This window comes from Plecotus auritus (genome assembly GCF_963455305.1).
Source record: "Plecotus auritus genome assembly, chromosome: 6".
NCBI classification, from domain to species: Eukaryota; Metazoa; Chordata; class Mammalia; order Chiroptera; family Vespertilionidae; genus Plecotus; species Plecotus auritus.
In genome coordinates, this window is record NC_137773.1 from 82,505,546 (window position 1) to 82,520,877 (window position 15,332).

Sequence of the window (15,332 nt, forward strand, 5' to 3'; positions counted from 1 at the left end):
CCCCCCCCCCCACCGTTCCCATCCCTACCCGGTGGAACTTCCGGCACAGGCTGTCGAAGGTCTCCAGCTGACTCTGCCGGCCGATGTTGGGCTTATACACGGTGAAGAGATTGCTGCGGTTCTGCTCAGCCAGGAGGCAGCTCGGTTTGTTGCCACGAGCCTGGGCAGGGGATCTTGTGAGTTTGGGGCAGACAGGGACACGTCCCAGGTGGGGGTTCCCATGGTGGGTGTGCTGGGGAGGGGATGAGGCTGGAAGCTGCCCCCCACCCCCCCGCCGTACCCCGCTTCCAGCACTGTCCCCATTTCCCCAAGCCTGGGGTCCTGCCCCCAGGTCTGCCCACCTTATAGGAGAGATAGAAGCCATCATGGGGGCCTGTCAGCTCCAGTGACCTGGTGTATGCCTCCTCCCACTTCAGGCCACGGTCCACAGTGATCTGCCATGGCACGTGGGTGTTAAGGATCGGGGTGGGAGCGTGGGGCCAGGGTCAGGGGAGGCTGGTGTCTGCTCACCTTGTAGAAGATCACCTGCCCGTCCTGCGGGTGTCCGGGGGCCAGGAACACCTGCTGGCTCTCCTCATAGATCTCCTCGATGCCTGGAGCCAGGTCTGGGGAGAGGACACCAGGTGAGACGGGTGCCACCAGGAGGGCGGGTTCCTGGTACTGCTCAGCTGGCTCTAGTTATGGGCTTTGGGGGGCACCAACCCCAAGTTCTCAGGTGCCCCGCACAGGGAGAGGTTCCCCAGCAGAGTCAGCCTGGCCCAACAGACAACCCCTCGGGACCCCTCCCTGCACAGCTGTCCTGGGGGCAGTTAAGTAAAATAGGGGTCTATGCTCTCTGTAAACGTTATGAATAAAAACTTTATTGGTACGAGGCTCCCTTGGCCCTTGGTGTTCTTGGTGAGGGCCTGGTGTGTGGGGTGCTGGCTGTCGGTTCCTTTAGGCCCTTCCCTCTCCCTTGGTGGCACTTACCCAGGATGCCCATGTCGTATTTTCCCTCCTTCTTGTCCACCTCAATGAGGTGGTCGAAGGTGTCAGAGAAGTACTGGAACAGTGCATTCTGCTTGTGCACCTCCAGTCCCAGGATGCGGTTGAGGAACTTGGTGATGGAGCAGTCTGCGGGGGCAGGAGGACCTCAGGCTGCGTCAACTCCACCCACTCTTTACCCAGCCCACTGGTAGGTGAGGGGACTCACCCTTCTCCACATCCTGGCAGCCGGACCTGGACTCCCGCCCACCGATGCCAACCGATAGCAGGCCCTGCTTCATGTCTGCAGAAAGGGAGGGCTTTCACACGTGCCTCTTGCCCTAGTCCGCCCCAGGTCCCTCTGCCACTAGTGTCCCTTTGGTATGTGTCAAAGGGATATTTGGACACAAATTCAGTCTACCAATCCCGGTGCCCCACACTGGTCCTCAGTGAGACCCCCCCATGTGCCACATCCCCAGCTCACCCCGGAAGAAGGCAGCGTCCCCTCCTGGGTAGCCCTGGGGCAGGGGCACCTTGTTCTCCATCTGGCTCAGGATTGTGTTGAGGACACAGCTGAGAGCCCGGGCACCGTACTGAGCAGAGAGGCCAGATCAGAGGTTGTGCTTAGGTACCCAGGAACCCCTCCTCTCCAAGCACCCAACCTCCCGGGTACCTTGTTCTCAAAGTTGTACTTGCTTAGGTCTCGGGACTCAGTGGCGCGGCGGTCCCCGTGCGTCAGAGCCCCCTGCCAGGGATGGGGAGCTGTCACACCCTTCCCCACTCCCCTCCTCAGGGAGCTCCCCCAACAGCCCCCCTGACCAACTCTCGCCCAGCTCAACTCTGGTCCAGCCCAACCACTCACCAGGCTCTCTAGTCGCTTGGCGACAATGGAGGCGAACCTGCGCTCCCCAGCCAGCTCTGAGATGAGGAAGATGTATTCTGGTGCAGAGACCTGGTTGGATCGATGGGTTCGGCCTGGAGACAGACAGAGGGGGCTCTCAGGGGCTGCCCCAGTGGGGCAGGACCAAGGCTAGGGCAGGCCTGGGGCAGGGAAAGGGAAGAGGCCGGGCATCCTGGGGAGGGGCAGGGCTCACCAAACTGCTGGATGGCACGGTCTGCACTCCAGGGCAGCTCAAGTGTCATGTGGACCCGGCGCCGCTGGTTCTGGACCCGACGGTCAGCTTGGAGGGAGACTCCAGAACTGGAGGCCTCTGAGATGATGGCCACAAGCTGGGGGGACGCAGACGGGTCGGGTTAGCGGGGTGGATGGCGGTCTTCTCTTACTCTCCCACGTACCTATGCCCTGGGTCACCCTGATGTATTTAGGGTGACCCACACAGCAAGTTGAGGTACCTTCCATCTGGGGGGGTGGGGGGTGGCCACGTGGGCTTAGAATGGAGTGTGGACCATCCCTGGGTCACTCCTGGAGGAAATGGCTGCCCACCGATGCCCTCTTTCCCTGTTTCCTCAGGCGGCTTCCACCAGGACCGAAGGCAGGACAGCCAGGGAGGCCTGTGCCCCCCCCACACTCAGGCACACATGCACACTCGCATGCACACAGCCATAACAGGGATGGGGTGGTTAGTGGTCCAGAGGTAGCCCCTTAGGACTCAAGACTCCTGCGCCTCCCCTGTCCGGGGCCTCTCTTAAGCTTTTCCTTCCTGCCCATGTGTACTGACACATAGGGGTACCCTGCCCCCATGCCCCCTTACCTTTTCCCCTTTCATGAAGCGCTCCTTTTCCCTGAGGTTCACGTGGTCGATGGAGAGACCCTGCTCTGCCCGAGACTCGAAGGCAACAGTCCCGTCAGACCTGGACACCACACGGCCCTTCCTACCCGTCATCTGTGGCAGGGCAGGGACAAGGGCAAGGAACAGGTGTGTGTGAGGGGAGGGGCCAGAACATGGTCTCTGCCCTGAGACCAACCACCTGGGGCTACAAAGGATATGAGGTGGCACCAGAGGCACAGCCCAGAAAAGAGCTTAGTTAGTGTGGGTGGGAAGGGAGGACATGCAGGGAAAACTGGGGGTGGGGGTCCAGCCTGGGGCCCGAGGACTGCACCCAGAACCCACAGGCCCAGGGCACACAAGGTGTCGTGGGAGATGGGCACTTTCTGCCCCCAACCCATGCTGGACCCTGCAGTTGCCCTCCACCTCAGTGTTGGCAGGGACTTGGAGTGAGCACCAGGGGGCACCAAAACCTCAGTCTGGGTGGGGGGCCCCAGAGCTTACCTCCGCCACATGCTCAGGGCCCCCCAGTTGGTCTATGAGCTCATCCAAGGTGTTGACTGGCAGTTCCCGGCCCAGCACCAGCACCTTGGCTAGCAGGTCCTGCTTCAGCCGCTCCACCTGTTCTAGGATGCTGGGGCCGTGGGGGTCCCGCTGTGGGGGGCACAGAGGGCCTGTGGGGCCACAGAGTCAGGAGGGACCGGCTAGGTGACCTGCCCACAACCCCACTCACAGGACTCAGCCCATTCAAAGGGGGGTCCCCACCAGCCTTGGGGACAGCCAGGTGCAGGGTCGGTGTGGGGGCCCAGACATTCTCCCTAATCCCAGACTGTCTGTATGAACCCAGCTTTGCTGCTGACCAGCTGTGGGATGTGGACTTCCCTTCTCTGAACCTATTCCCTGTATCAAAAGAAGGGAAATGTGGGTCACAGGTCTCACCACGGTCGTCAGCAGGAAGCCCAATAGCATCCACGATGACCACGTCATCGTCCACCAGGGATTCAGGGGAGGAGTGGAAGTCACTGTCCAGGCCAGCATCCGACTCGGTACTGCTGTCATCGCTGATTCGGATCACACCTGCTGCCTCATATGCTGGCCTGCACGCCTTGGCCCCACGGCCCCTCGGCCGCCCTGAAGGGGAGGAGTCAGGGGTCACCTTGGCCCAGCCCTGCTTCTCCATCCTGTGGGGGTCTGGCCTGGGGTCCAGCACATGACAACTCATGAGCGGGCAGTGTGGCTTCGCCCTGGGAACCTGCAGTTGGGGCGCTCTGCTTACTGCCCTCCCTACAGGATGTCTGTGATTTCACTCTTCCTAGTCCACCTTTGCAGGTGGATGCTGGGGAAGGGCAGCCTGTGCAGCAGAGGGAGCAGCAGGAGTGACCAGCTGACCTGGGATGATGCTCAGAAAGGAGGGGCTGGAGAGAGGCAGCAGGAAAGAGGATGGAAGGGAGGCCCGGGAGGCCACAAGCCAAAGCTGCAGGCAGGGTGGGTGCTTACGTTTTCTCTTGGCCCCTCTGTCTCGCTTCCTTTTGGTTGAAGGAAAGTGCTTCTGAATTAGTGACAGAAAGACGCCCCTGAAAGGAGAAGCAGAGTTTATTCTCACTATGAAGATGAACATGCTGTCCCGTCTACCGAGTGCGATTAGGTCCAGAGGACAGTGGGGCAGCGTCTCAAGGGGCAGTTTAGCTACGATGGACTGGATGTGAGGCTGGTGGTCTGGGTGGAGCTGACTACCTCTGAGGGACAAGGGGGTGGACACATCTGGTAAGGGTAGGTGGGCTGGGTATGTGGGGCTGGGAGCTCCTGGAGAAAGGAGGGAATGCTGGGCCATGGGGGATAAGCCAGAATGAGGGGGGCGGCACAGTGAAACCCATGCTTACTATGGGCTCAGAAGAGAGGCTTGGGGTTTTGGGGACCCTGAAGGCCAGTCCCTAAATTTTGAGGAGTCCTTCTTAAAACAGCACTATCCCCACGTGGGGGACAGGCTCCTGGAAGCTTCATTCTGAAATCTTGGGACCCTCCATCAGACCCTCTGATCCCCAAGTCACCACAGTTAACCTTTGTGGCTTTAAAACTAAGCTGCGCCTGAGGTCTAAGGACAGGGATCAGCAAGTGAAGTCATGGGGCAGGGCCAGGCCACAGGGCACTGCTGGGGAGGCCCAGCGAGCCAGAGAGTGAGGGATTCCCCGGTGTGGCCACCCTGCCCACCCCCGCTTGCATCACTCACTCGGCGGCCGAGACGAAGCAGTCAAGCTGCCCATCCCTTTCATCCAGCACCTCCCGCGTCCGTGCCTCGCCTGTGGACTGCAGCCCAATGACCACGCACTGTGGGGGATGAGGTGGGGGTGAGCCCACTTGGAACCCCCACCCATAGCTCTGGAGCATGGCCCCAGGGGGCCAGAGGGAAGCCCCTGAAGTCAGAAACCCAGCCTGCCTCAGTTTCTCCTTCCTTCCTCCCTTTGGGTCCTGTTGGCTGCCAGGGCCTCACACACCCAGACCCATGAAGGAACTCTGCACTGCAGCTAACATCTGACCTCAGCTCTCCAAACCTCCTCATTACTCTGTGTCTTGTTTCTTCTGGGGACCCGCCAGTTCTGGACACGGAGAGCCCAGGGCAAGGCCACCCACCCCTGCCCCTTGCTGCAGGGAGCTGGGGTCAGGCAGGACCAGAACCTTTTGGACCTCAGCTCACCCTTGTCTTCCTGGACTCAGTCCAACTACATTTGGGCTTGTCTGTGATTGTGAGATGGATATTGGTGCCTGTTCCACCAACTCACTCCCTCAGGTACCAGTGTAGGCATCTGGGGTGCAGCCATGAGGCCCAGCTATCACTGCTGCCAACTCACCTTGTCCTGGGCCAGTTCCTCCCGGGCCAGTTCCACCAGCCGGCGCACCTTGGCGGCAACGCACAGATACTTGAAGAAGCGCTGGTGGGCTGACCAGAACTGACCCCACAGGGCCTTGCGGGACTCCAGGCCGATCCAGTCAGCTGCCCGCTGGAACACACCCAGGGCCTCGGCCCACTGCAACGACAGAGCACACCCTGCTGGAATGTGGGGCCAGGGTGGGGAGGCTTGTACGTAGAGCAACACAAAGGCTCTGCTGATACCTGAACAGGTAGAAATGTTAAAAAACCAAAATGTGGTGCCACCTGTGGGCCATGATTTCAGAAAGAGGAAGGGCACCTGCAGGGACTCCTGCGGCAGTTACTCGACTCTTGATACTTTAGACCAGGGGCTCTCACCCTGGGTGATCCTGCTCCCAGGGGACACTGGGCCATGTCTGGGACATCTGTAGTTGTCATGACTGGGAGCGGGGGGTTCTCCTGGCATCAAGTGGGTGGGAGCCAGTAATGCTGCTCAGCACCCAGGACGGACCCCCACATAGGATGACTTGGTTCTGATGTCAGCAGTGCTGAGGGGGAGACCCTGTCTTGGTTTGAGGTAAGGATACAGCACAGGCAGAGCCAATGCTCAGGGCTTGTCTCATGTAGGTGTGCCCTGCAGTGAGGACACAGGAACCCACCACACATGGAGAAGATGGTGAAGATGAGGGCCAGGCCACAGTGTACAGAGATGTGGACACTGGAAACAGCTTAGAGACAAAGTACTCATGACATCATGGGGAGGTTGGTGGGGCCCAGCCGTATGCCCACATCACTACAGTCACATAAGAATCCCTGCCTTGAACAGAACTGAGTCGCTAGGCTCCAGCCAAAGACCTTGGCAAGTGGGCTGGCTGCTTCCTCCTTTCTGTAACCTGACAAATCCCTGTAGTGTTTTTTTTTTTTTTTTTTTTTTTTTTTTTTTTTTTTTAATATATTTTATTGGTATTTTACAGAGAGGAAAGGAGAGGGATAGAAAGCTAGAAACATCGATGAGAGAGAAACATCGATCAGCTGCCTCCTGCACACCCCCCACTGGGGATGTGCCCGCAACCAAGGTACATGCCCTTGACCGGAATCGAACCCGGGACCCTTTAGTCCGCAGGCCGACGCTCTATCCACTGAGCCAAACCGGTTTCGGCGCCTGTAGTGTTTTTAAAGACAGATGCTGAAGGTGACAGGGATGTAATTCCAAGAGGAAATGCATGATGTATCCATGCAGTTAGACACCCCTGGGCACCCTGCTCACCAGTAGGGCTGCACGGTTATAGACTCGCTCGAAGGTTGGGTCCAGCGGGATCTCCTCAATTCGAAAAGTAACACCACTGAAGCTGAGCTGGCGCGCAATGTACATGCCACTGACCTTCATGTCCATGGCCACGATCTCCATGGCACCCACGCCCCTGTGGACGGAGACAAGGTTGCCTGAGCATTGGCAGGGACCTGCCTGACCACATGCTGAGTCCCATCAAGTGATGGAGTTACTCTGTGGAAGGGCTGACACCTGGAGCTGAGCCCTGGAGGGCAAGGGACAGGTGCACAAGGGGAATGCAGACAGCTGGTGCAAAGGCCCTTTGCTCCCATCTGCCTGACCCTCCTGGGCTGAGGAGGGGTTGTGGGGTGTGTGTGGGAAAAACAGGGAGAGGCTCTTTCTCCTAGAACGATGGAAAGTGTAGACAGAGAAAGGGCAGGATTTGTGTTTTAAGTTCACTCTGGCTGCTGGAGGAGTGTGGGCCCGGATGTGGACTGGGCACACTGATACCAGGCCTCTGCATGTGATGAGCCCCCTTGTGGGCCTCTCAGCTGCCCCTGTCACAGGCAGGGAGGGACACTCACCTCTTCTCAATGGCATGCAGAAAGTCCTCAAAGGTCCGGAAGGGTGTGCCCTCACCCCAGATGCCCAGGCGGCTCATGTAGATCATGTTTCGGGGCTCAGAGGCGCCTGGGGAGTTGGAGGTGAGAGTCACCATCAGCTCCTCCAACCCAGCAAGGTTTGGGGGGATAAGGGACATGGCACCGGAAATGACCCAAGGACCAGGTACAGGGACCTGAAGGTCCCAAGAAAGCACCCACAGCCAAGGAGCTGGAGCCAGCTGGCAGAGGGGAGTCCCTGATAGGGGTTGGCATCCACGAAGATGTGGACGTTACCACTGGCCCAGGGAGAGTGAGCTCCAACTTTGGGCCAGGCTTCAAGGTCAATGAATGGATGGCACTTGTGATACCCCCACTATGGCTACACCAGGCCAGACAGCACGGAGTGTGTACGTGATCAGGCTTCCTCCTTGCCCCTGGCAGCTGCCCCCCTCACCTGTGGCACTGGCATAGACCACCCTGGCCAGGGGCAGCTTGTTCTGCAGGTCCAGCACGGCCTTGCCCATCTTGGTGGAGCTGGCATTCTTGGCTTTGTGGCACTCATCAAACACAATCGTTGGTAGGTGTGAGTTAAGGACTGTTCTGGAAGGTGATCATCCCAGCCTGCCCGTTCCTGGTTCAGGGAGCTCAGCAAGGTGCCCGGGGTATGTGTGTGTCTGACCACAGGTGGGGGCCTTGGGGTGTGTGAAGCCGCCAGAATGAGTGAGAAACAGCCTCTAGGCCCCCACACAACTACTGATGGAAATGAGTGTGACAGCCTTTTGAAGAGCTTACAGATGACACTGACACATATGGGCACCAATGCGGGGACAGGAGCTTCTGGAAAAGAGGTGGGCCATGACTTCCCACCGGGAGCTGGAATCTCTCTCTACTGACTTCTCACAAATCTACACTAATCCCATTTAAAAATATACTGAAGAAACAAATTGTCATACGATGTAGCAAGTTCTTAATATTTTAAGGGGGAAAAGTTACAGGCAGGCCCTCTCCCTCTCAGGAGCATGCCCTCACCTTCCCGCCTCCCTCTTCTCCCCCCAGGCACATTACCTTTGCCTTTCCCTCTCCTAAGCTCCAAGGGCCCTTCTTTTGCTTCTGTCACCTCTTTCTTGAGCCTATGCAGCCCAGCTGGCTCACTTCTACTACCTCTGTAACTTTCTACACTTTTTCTTATAATATGAAAAACCAAAGTTACAGACAAGTATACCTATACTAAGCCTATTTTAAAAACAAGGTTTACACGCGTGCACATGTGCACATGATGTGCATGTAAAGGGTGGACAGAGGATTTGTGAAATCCAAATGAAAAGGTGAGTCTGGGGCTGAGCATGCAGCCCCTGGGGTCAAACGTATTTTTTTTTTTTTAAATATATTTTTATTGATTTTTTACAGAGAGGAAGGGAGAGGGATAGAGAGTTAGAAGCATCGATGAGAGAGAAACATCGATCAGCTGCCTCCTGCACACCCCCTACTGGGGATGTCCCGCAACCAAGGTACATGCCCTTGACCGGAATCGAACCCGGGACCCTTCAGTCCGCAGGCCGACGCTCTATCCACTGAGCCAAACCGATTTCGGCTCAAACGTATTTTTTTTACGCTATCCTTCTCCCCAGGCTGTGCAAGGTGTCATCTGGGTGCCCAGGATGCACCAATAACCTTGTTTCTTCTTTGGGCACCCAGCTGTTCTGCATTACTTAACCAGTAAAGCCATACACTTGCCCACGTGACCAGAAGGACACACAGGGCCCACGTCCCTCTTCTTATATCTGACTGGGACCAGGAGCACCAGAGCTGGTCACCCCACTTCTGGAACGACCCAAGACACAATGAAAAGGGGTGATGGGGCTCACACAGGGCTGTATATAACACAGAAGCTGGAAACCCCCAGAATACCCCTGTGACAGCGAAATGGCTGAGCAAGGACAGAACAGAGCAGCATGCTGCACAGTGACAAGCAAACCTGCCCAGCTCAGGTGGTGAGAACAGCGACATGAGATAGCATACAGAGGACAACCTGGGGAGGTGGCACATAGGAGGATGAGCACCCACAGGATGCCCATAGTACCAAGCCAGCCCAGGGCTGCACAGAGGGGACATGGGAAGCGGCCTCCATGCCAGGGGCAGATCCTGTGAGTACAGGGGAGTTGCGGGGGGCGGGTGGTTTGTACAATTCTCCAGAAGCTGAGGGCCTCCCATCTGGTGCCCCACTTACGGGGTGAGCCTGGGGGACTGGGGTTTGCAAAAGTTAACAAAGACATGTTAAACTGCCTGTGCTCTTGCTGCCACTCTCCTATTCTTGGCTCTTCTAGTCGGGTAGGAGTGGAAGACAAAGTTAACCGAGTAACCAGGTTTTGAAAGCAAAGGAGGGAAAGTTAGAGACCCCCAAATCTGGGGTGGGGCAGGAGGAGGAAGAGGTCTGCACTCCACACCTCTGCCCAGGTGGCATCTTTCCACTACCAAACGCCACCCAGGGTCTGTGGTCACAGTCCTGTGGGCTGGAACCAGGAGGCCCCGCCAGACTGTGACGGGCAGACAGCAGTGGTCACTGAGAGGGAGCCTCCCCTGGGGGCGAGCCTCCCAAGCACAGGGTCCTCTCACAGGAATTCCTCCCCCACCAGCTTCAAGCCCTGGCCTCCAGGGCTCCCGGAGCCCCTCCAGCGCCTCCCTCCACCCTGCTCCTCCTACTCACAGGCCCCTAATCTGAACCCCACCCCTACAGCCATACCTCCCTCCCCTGATCCCCACCCTCCTGACCCCTAGGCGCTGCCCCCTCCAGCCCAGTCCCACCCTCTGTACCCATTCCTTCCCCTCCTTTGACCACTCCAGTCCCCTCCTCCTCCCACCCTTGGTGCCCACCTTGCCCCCTCCTCTGTCGTACCTGTTCCCTCCAACCCCTTCCCACCCTCCGGTGCCCACTCCGCCCCCTCCTTCCTGCCCACCCCTCAGTGAGCTAGGATACCACGCCATCAAAGGCTGCCCCACACCATTCCAGGATCTGCCTGATTCGAGTGCGATGTTGCCCACCAGCCTGGCTCTCCCCAATCAGGGCGGAGTAGGTAGCGAACAGGACACCCTCTGAGGTAGTGTTGTCACCATACTTGATCTGGGGAGAGGAGTGGGTATAGGCACGTTTGCAGGGTCACCAGGACCCACCCCTCACCAGGAGACGGGGGAGAGGGCCACCCACCCACCTTGCTCAGCGCGTGCACCGCAATGTCAGGGGCATTGATGTCACGCAGGTCACGCTCAGCATCGTACTTGAGATCGTTGGAGACGCTGAACCTGGAGGGTGCAGGCTGGTGGGTGTCAGCTATCCCCCACGTCCCCTGGCCCCGCCCACCCCATGTGCAGGGGGACACTCACCACAGGGACTTCTTGCGGCCCCGCAGGTAGTTCTCAAGGATGATGCCAGCCACAGTGCGCCCTTTGCCCACGCCAGCACCGTCGCCGATGAGGAAGCCCGCACGCTGCCCACTGGGGAGCAGGACCTCGTGTTGCTGTAGGTGTGTGGTGCAATGATCAGGACCTCCCATGCAGGACGGGGTCAGGTGGGCACCGAGACACCCCTGCCATATGGGATGGGTTGGGTGGGCACCAAAAAACCCCCATGGGGTACAGAGTCAGGTGGGGCATTGAGACCCTCCAACTAGGGATGGGGTTGGTGGGAGACTCTTGGGTCACCTGGCAGGCATAGGTGATGGCCTCCAGCTGCAAGGCAGACAGGACCCCGCTGTCCGAGGTAGGCAGGGCAAGGGTGTAGGTGATGTCTGGTGGTGGGACGCTGGACAGTGTGCTGGTCTCCACAACACGGTCTGGATGCTGCTTCCCGACCTTGGCTGGAGGGGTGTGGTCAGGGTCTCAGCTGGGCTGGACCAGGATGTGGGAGGGACCAGGATGGGGGCCAGCAGAGCAGGGTGGGGGAAGGGGGCCCATCAGAGTTCTGTACTAAGGAGAGGGGGGCAGACCCATAATACCCTGGCTGGGCAGGGAGGATTCTGGGCTGGGAGGAGGTGGGCTTACGTTCCATTGCAACCTCTGAGCCACCTCAGTTTGGGGCAAGGTTCAGATTACCACAATTATAGAACCACCCCTCCCTAACAGACCCACCTTCGCTACTTGAGGGACCCTGGAACCAGGCACCTCCCTGCAGGAGTCCTGAGGCCCAGTGGGTCTGTGTAGACCTGTGGTGCCTGCTGGGGGTGTCCTCCAGGGGTCTCCTCCCACATGCCAGGGGCTAGGGGAGGCCGTGCACTCACACTTAGATGGCACATAGTCTGCATAGATCTCCGTGTGGCCCAGCTCCTCTGCCTCCTCCTCCTCTGGCTCCTCCTCCTCCTCTGGCTGACTCTGAGACTGAAGGCCGGTGTCATCATAGTGGGGACAGTCCTGTCGCCCAGCATGGCCAGCCTCCCCCAAGGGGCCGGGGCCTGGTCCACCAGCCAGACCAGTGACGGGGGTGGTGGGGAGAGAGCCCACCTGTCCCCTGCCCCAACATGGTACCTCCCAGGACCTCAGTTTTCCCACCTATAAAATGGGTAGACCTTGCTTCTAAGCCAGCCCAGGGTCTGACACATAGTAGATGCCTGAGTGTGAATGGCCCTCCCTAGTCCCAGGAGGGGTGGGCAGGGTTGGGCTCACCTGGTAGCTGACGAGAAGTGGGGTGCTGGGGAGGGAGGACACAGGGTCCTCAAGGCCAGTAAATGGCCCACTGGGCAGGAACGACTGGAGGAGAGATGAAGGGGAGAGTGGACATGAGCCTGCAGGCTGGACATGCCAAGGAAGCACCTCGATAGTACCACTGGCCTAGACTCAGGTTTTCCATGCCATCCTCATGCCCTCTGCCTAGGACCTGCTGTCTGCCTCCTTCCTGCTGCCTGCCAGCTAGTTCTGGTGGCCAAGAACTACTATGTGGCTACAAAACATGCTTCATGGAAGTAACATGTGGCCATCCTCTTCAGCCCCACACAGACCCCCACTATCTCAAGACCAATGACTGTAAGTGCTGGATGCCCTGGACCACAAGTGTCAGTTACAGTCTCAGAGGGACAAGGATCACCAGGGGATTCAGTAATGTGATAACCAACTTGATTTTATGACTCCAGTTTTTTCCAAAGGCTAAGACCATGGCCAACGTTTTCTCTCTTTTATATATATATATACACACACACACACACACTATATATATATATATATATATATATATATATATATATATATATATTATTGGTTTCAGAGAGGAAAGGAGAGGGAGAGAGACATAGAAACATCAATGAGAGAGAATCATTGATTGGCTGCCTCCTGCACGCCCCCTACTGAGGATTGAGCCCACAACCCAGGCATGTACCCTTGACCAGAATCGAACCCGGAACCCTTCCGTCCTCAGACCGACGCTCTATCCACTGAGCCAAACCGGCTAGGGCCAAAGTTTTCTTTTTAAAAAACTAAAATGCCCTGGCTCAGTTGGTGGGAGTGTGGTCCTGTGCACTGAAAGGCTATGTGCTTTGGTTGCGGGTTTGATTCCTGGCCCTGGTTGGGGGCCATTTAGGAGACAGACAGCCCATGTTTCTCTCTCACATCTCTTTCTCCCACTCCCTTTCCCTTCACCTCTCTAAAAATCAGTGAAAGTGTCCTTAGGGAAGTCAGAAACCTATATTCAAGTCCCTCTCCATTTTTTTTTTTTTTTAAACTAACAAAAACAAACAACCTCAGCCAGGTTCCCAGAAGGCTGAGTCAGGGTTCCGGAAGGGTGGGCTGGCTCGCTGCATAGTGTGAGTGTTGGGTTTCGGCTGCCCTCACACCCTCTTCCCAGGAGCTGGAAGCCACCCAAGGGCCCTGGAAGGCATGAGTAATGACCCTGTCCTGCTGGGCCCTTTCACCCAGACACTGAGATGGGCCTGGATTGTCTACCAAAGCTGCCAAGGACAGGGACCTCCCTGGGCTGCCCTGGGCACTCCCTATCCCCCTGCAGTCTCCATGCTTGGTCCCCCTACTGCCTGGTCCTGGGCATATGCTGGAGTCTGGGCCTAGCATACCTGGGGACCCTGCTCACCTGTGAGCTCTGGGCTGGCCTCATCTCCCAGTTCCCACCTGGCCAGGCACAGGGCCCACTACTGAGCTCGGGGTCCACCAGGCTAGTTCCTATCATAGGGTCTGTTTTTTTAAAAATATATATCTATAACAATCCTATCCTATATAATCTATCTAAACTAATAAAAGGGCAATATGCTAATTAGACCAGGTCAACCGGCCATCTTCCAGACGTCCGACTTCCTTCTGGACAAAGCCATGGTGGTGGGGGCTGAGGCAGAGAGGGGGCAGTTGGGGCGATCAGGCCGGCAAGGGAGGGCAGTTGGGGGCAAGATCAGGCCTGCAGGGTAGGGCAGTTGGGGGCGAGATCAGGCAGGCAGGGGAGGGCAGTTAGGGGTGATCAGGCAGGCAGACAGAGAGGTTACGGGCGTCAGGCAGGCAAGGGGGCAAGGTAAGGGTGATCAGGCTGGCAGGGGGGCAAGGTAGGAGCGATCAGGCTGGCAGGGGGGCAAGGTAGGGGCAATCAGGCTGCAGGCAGAGGGGTTACGGGCGATCAGGCAGGCAGGCGAATGGTTAGGAGCCAGTCATCCCAGATTGAGAGAGGAATGTCCGACTGCCGGTTTAGGTCCCAGATTGGAGAGGGTGCAGGCCGGGCTGAGGAACGCCCCTCTGTGCACAAATTTTGTGGACCGGGCCTCTATTGTAAGTATAATATGCAAATCGACCGAACGGCTGAACAGCAGAACAACTGTCCAGACTACCATGCTATGACACACAGTGGCACCGGCCAGCAGGGCAATCAACTGGGGGGCTCCATGATCGCCCCAAAGAGGGAGGCCCAGGCCACTGGCCAGGGGGCGATCGATTGGGGCAGGGGCAGGGAGCTCTGCAGAACCGGGAAACCGGGGGTGTGTGGTGGTGGACACGGGTAGTACCAGGCCAAGGTGGGTGCAGGCAGGGGATGGGGCCGCGGGGCTCTGAGGCAGCCGGGGCTGTGAGGGCCCCAGCAGCCAGGGCTGCGAAGGCCTACCCTTGCACGAATTTCGTACATCGGGCCTCTAGTGTGTATGTATATGTGTGTGTGTGTGTGTGTGTGTGTGTGTGTGTATTTTTTATTGATTTCAGAGAGAAAGGGAGAGGGGGAGAGAGATAGAAACATCAATGATGAGAATCATCGATTGGCTGGCTGCCTCCTACACACCCCCTACTGGGGACCTAGCCAGAAAACTGGGCATGTGCCCTGCCCGGGAATTGAACCATGACCTCCTGGTTCAAAGGTCAACACTCAACCACTGAGCAACAATGGCTGGGCATCACAGGGTCCTTGCAAGTGCTGTTCCTGCCACCTCTCCTGGCCAATGACTCCTCCAGCCCTCAGCCCCAAATGGCCTCTACAGAGGGATTCTTACCACCTTTCTATCCCATCACGTGACTTTATGTTTAGCAAGCCCAGGATCTTTCCCCCTCAGCACAGCTGAAATTGGGGCTGAGTCATTTTCTGTAGGGGGCTGCCCCAAGTACTGTGGAGGAGAGAGCAGCATCCCTGGCCCCCACTCTCTCGGTGCCAGGAGCACCCCCAGTTGTGACAACAACAGATGTCCCCAGACATGGCCCAGTATTCCCTGGGGGCAGGACCATCCTGGGTGAGAACCATGAGAAATGACATTTTGCTCATATCCTGGGGACCCCCATCTCCCCAGCAGGCCCAACACAGAGCAGGGCATGGAGACTGAGCCACTGGAGGCATAGGAGGGGTGGTACCTGGCTATGACAGCACTTACACAGAAGGAGGGGCAAGGTCATAGTAGCTTCCTCCACAAACCCTTGCATTGTCTGGGCTGTACAGGAAACGTGAGGACCCT

At 57.7% G+C, this 15,332-nt stretch overlaps 1 protein-coding gene across 5 annotated transcripts in view; it reads right to left on the bottom strand.

Annotated features, from left to right (window-relative positions):
- SBNO2 (strawberry notch homolog 2) overlaps positions 1 to 15,332 on the bottom strand; it is a 70,861-nt gene that overhangs the window by 1,973 nt on the left and 53,556 nt on the right. For all 5 annotated transcript variants that reach the window (XM_080674147.1, XM_080674146.1, XM_080674148.1 and 2 more), the window contains 24 exons: positions 12,082 to 12,165; positions 11,700 to 11,796; positions 11,125 to 11,279; positions 10,807 to 10,940; positions 10,635 to 10,725; positions 10,403 to 10,546; positions 7,883 to 8,000; positions 7,411 to 7,516; positions 6,824 to 6,977; positions 5,537 to 5,713; positions 4,918 to 5,015; positions 4,188 to 4,264; positions 3,630 to 3,821; positions 3,195 to 3,364; positions 2,676 to 2,807; positions 2,058 to 2,193; positions 1,826 to 1,938; positions 1,637 to 1,708; positions 1,448 to 1,556; positions 1,193 to 1,267; positions 970 to 1,113; positions 511 to 605; positions 342 to 434; positions 29 to 160 (listed from right to left, as the gene is read on the bottom strand). In XM_080674147.1, coding sequence (XP_080530273.1) covers positions 29 to 160; positions 342 to 434; positions 511 to 605; positions 970 to 1,113; positions 1,193 to 1,267; positions 1,448 to 1,556; positions 1,637 to 1,708; positions 1,826 to 1,938; positions 2,058 to 2,193; positions 2,676 to 2,807; positions 3,195 to 3,364; positions 3,630 to 3,821; positions 4,188 to 4,264; positions 4,918 to 5,015; positions 5,537 to 5,713; positions 6,824 to 6,977; positions 7,411 to 7,516; positions 7,883 to 8,000; positions 10,403 to 10,546; positions 10,635 to 10,725; positions 10,807 to 10,940; positions 11,125 to 11,279; positions 11,700 to 11,796; positions 12,082 to 12,165 — 2,898 coding nt within the window. The remainder of the gene's footprint in view (positions 1 to 28; positions 161 to 341; positions 435 to 510; positions 606 to 969; positions 1,114 to 1,192; positions 1,268 to 1,447; positions 1,557 to 1,636; positions 1,709 to 1,825; positions 1,939 to 2,057; positions 2,194 to 2,675; positions 2,808 to 3,194; positions 3,365 to 3,629; positions 3,822 to 4,187; positions 4,265 to 4,917; positions 5,016 to 5,536; positions 5,714 to 6,823; positions 6,978 to 7,410; positions 7,517 to 7,882; positions 8,001 to 10,402; positions 10,547 to 10,634; positions 10,726 to 10,806; positions 10,941 to 11,124; positions 11,280 to 11,699; positions 11,797 to 12,081; positions 12,166 to 15,332) is intronic.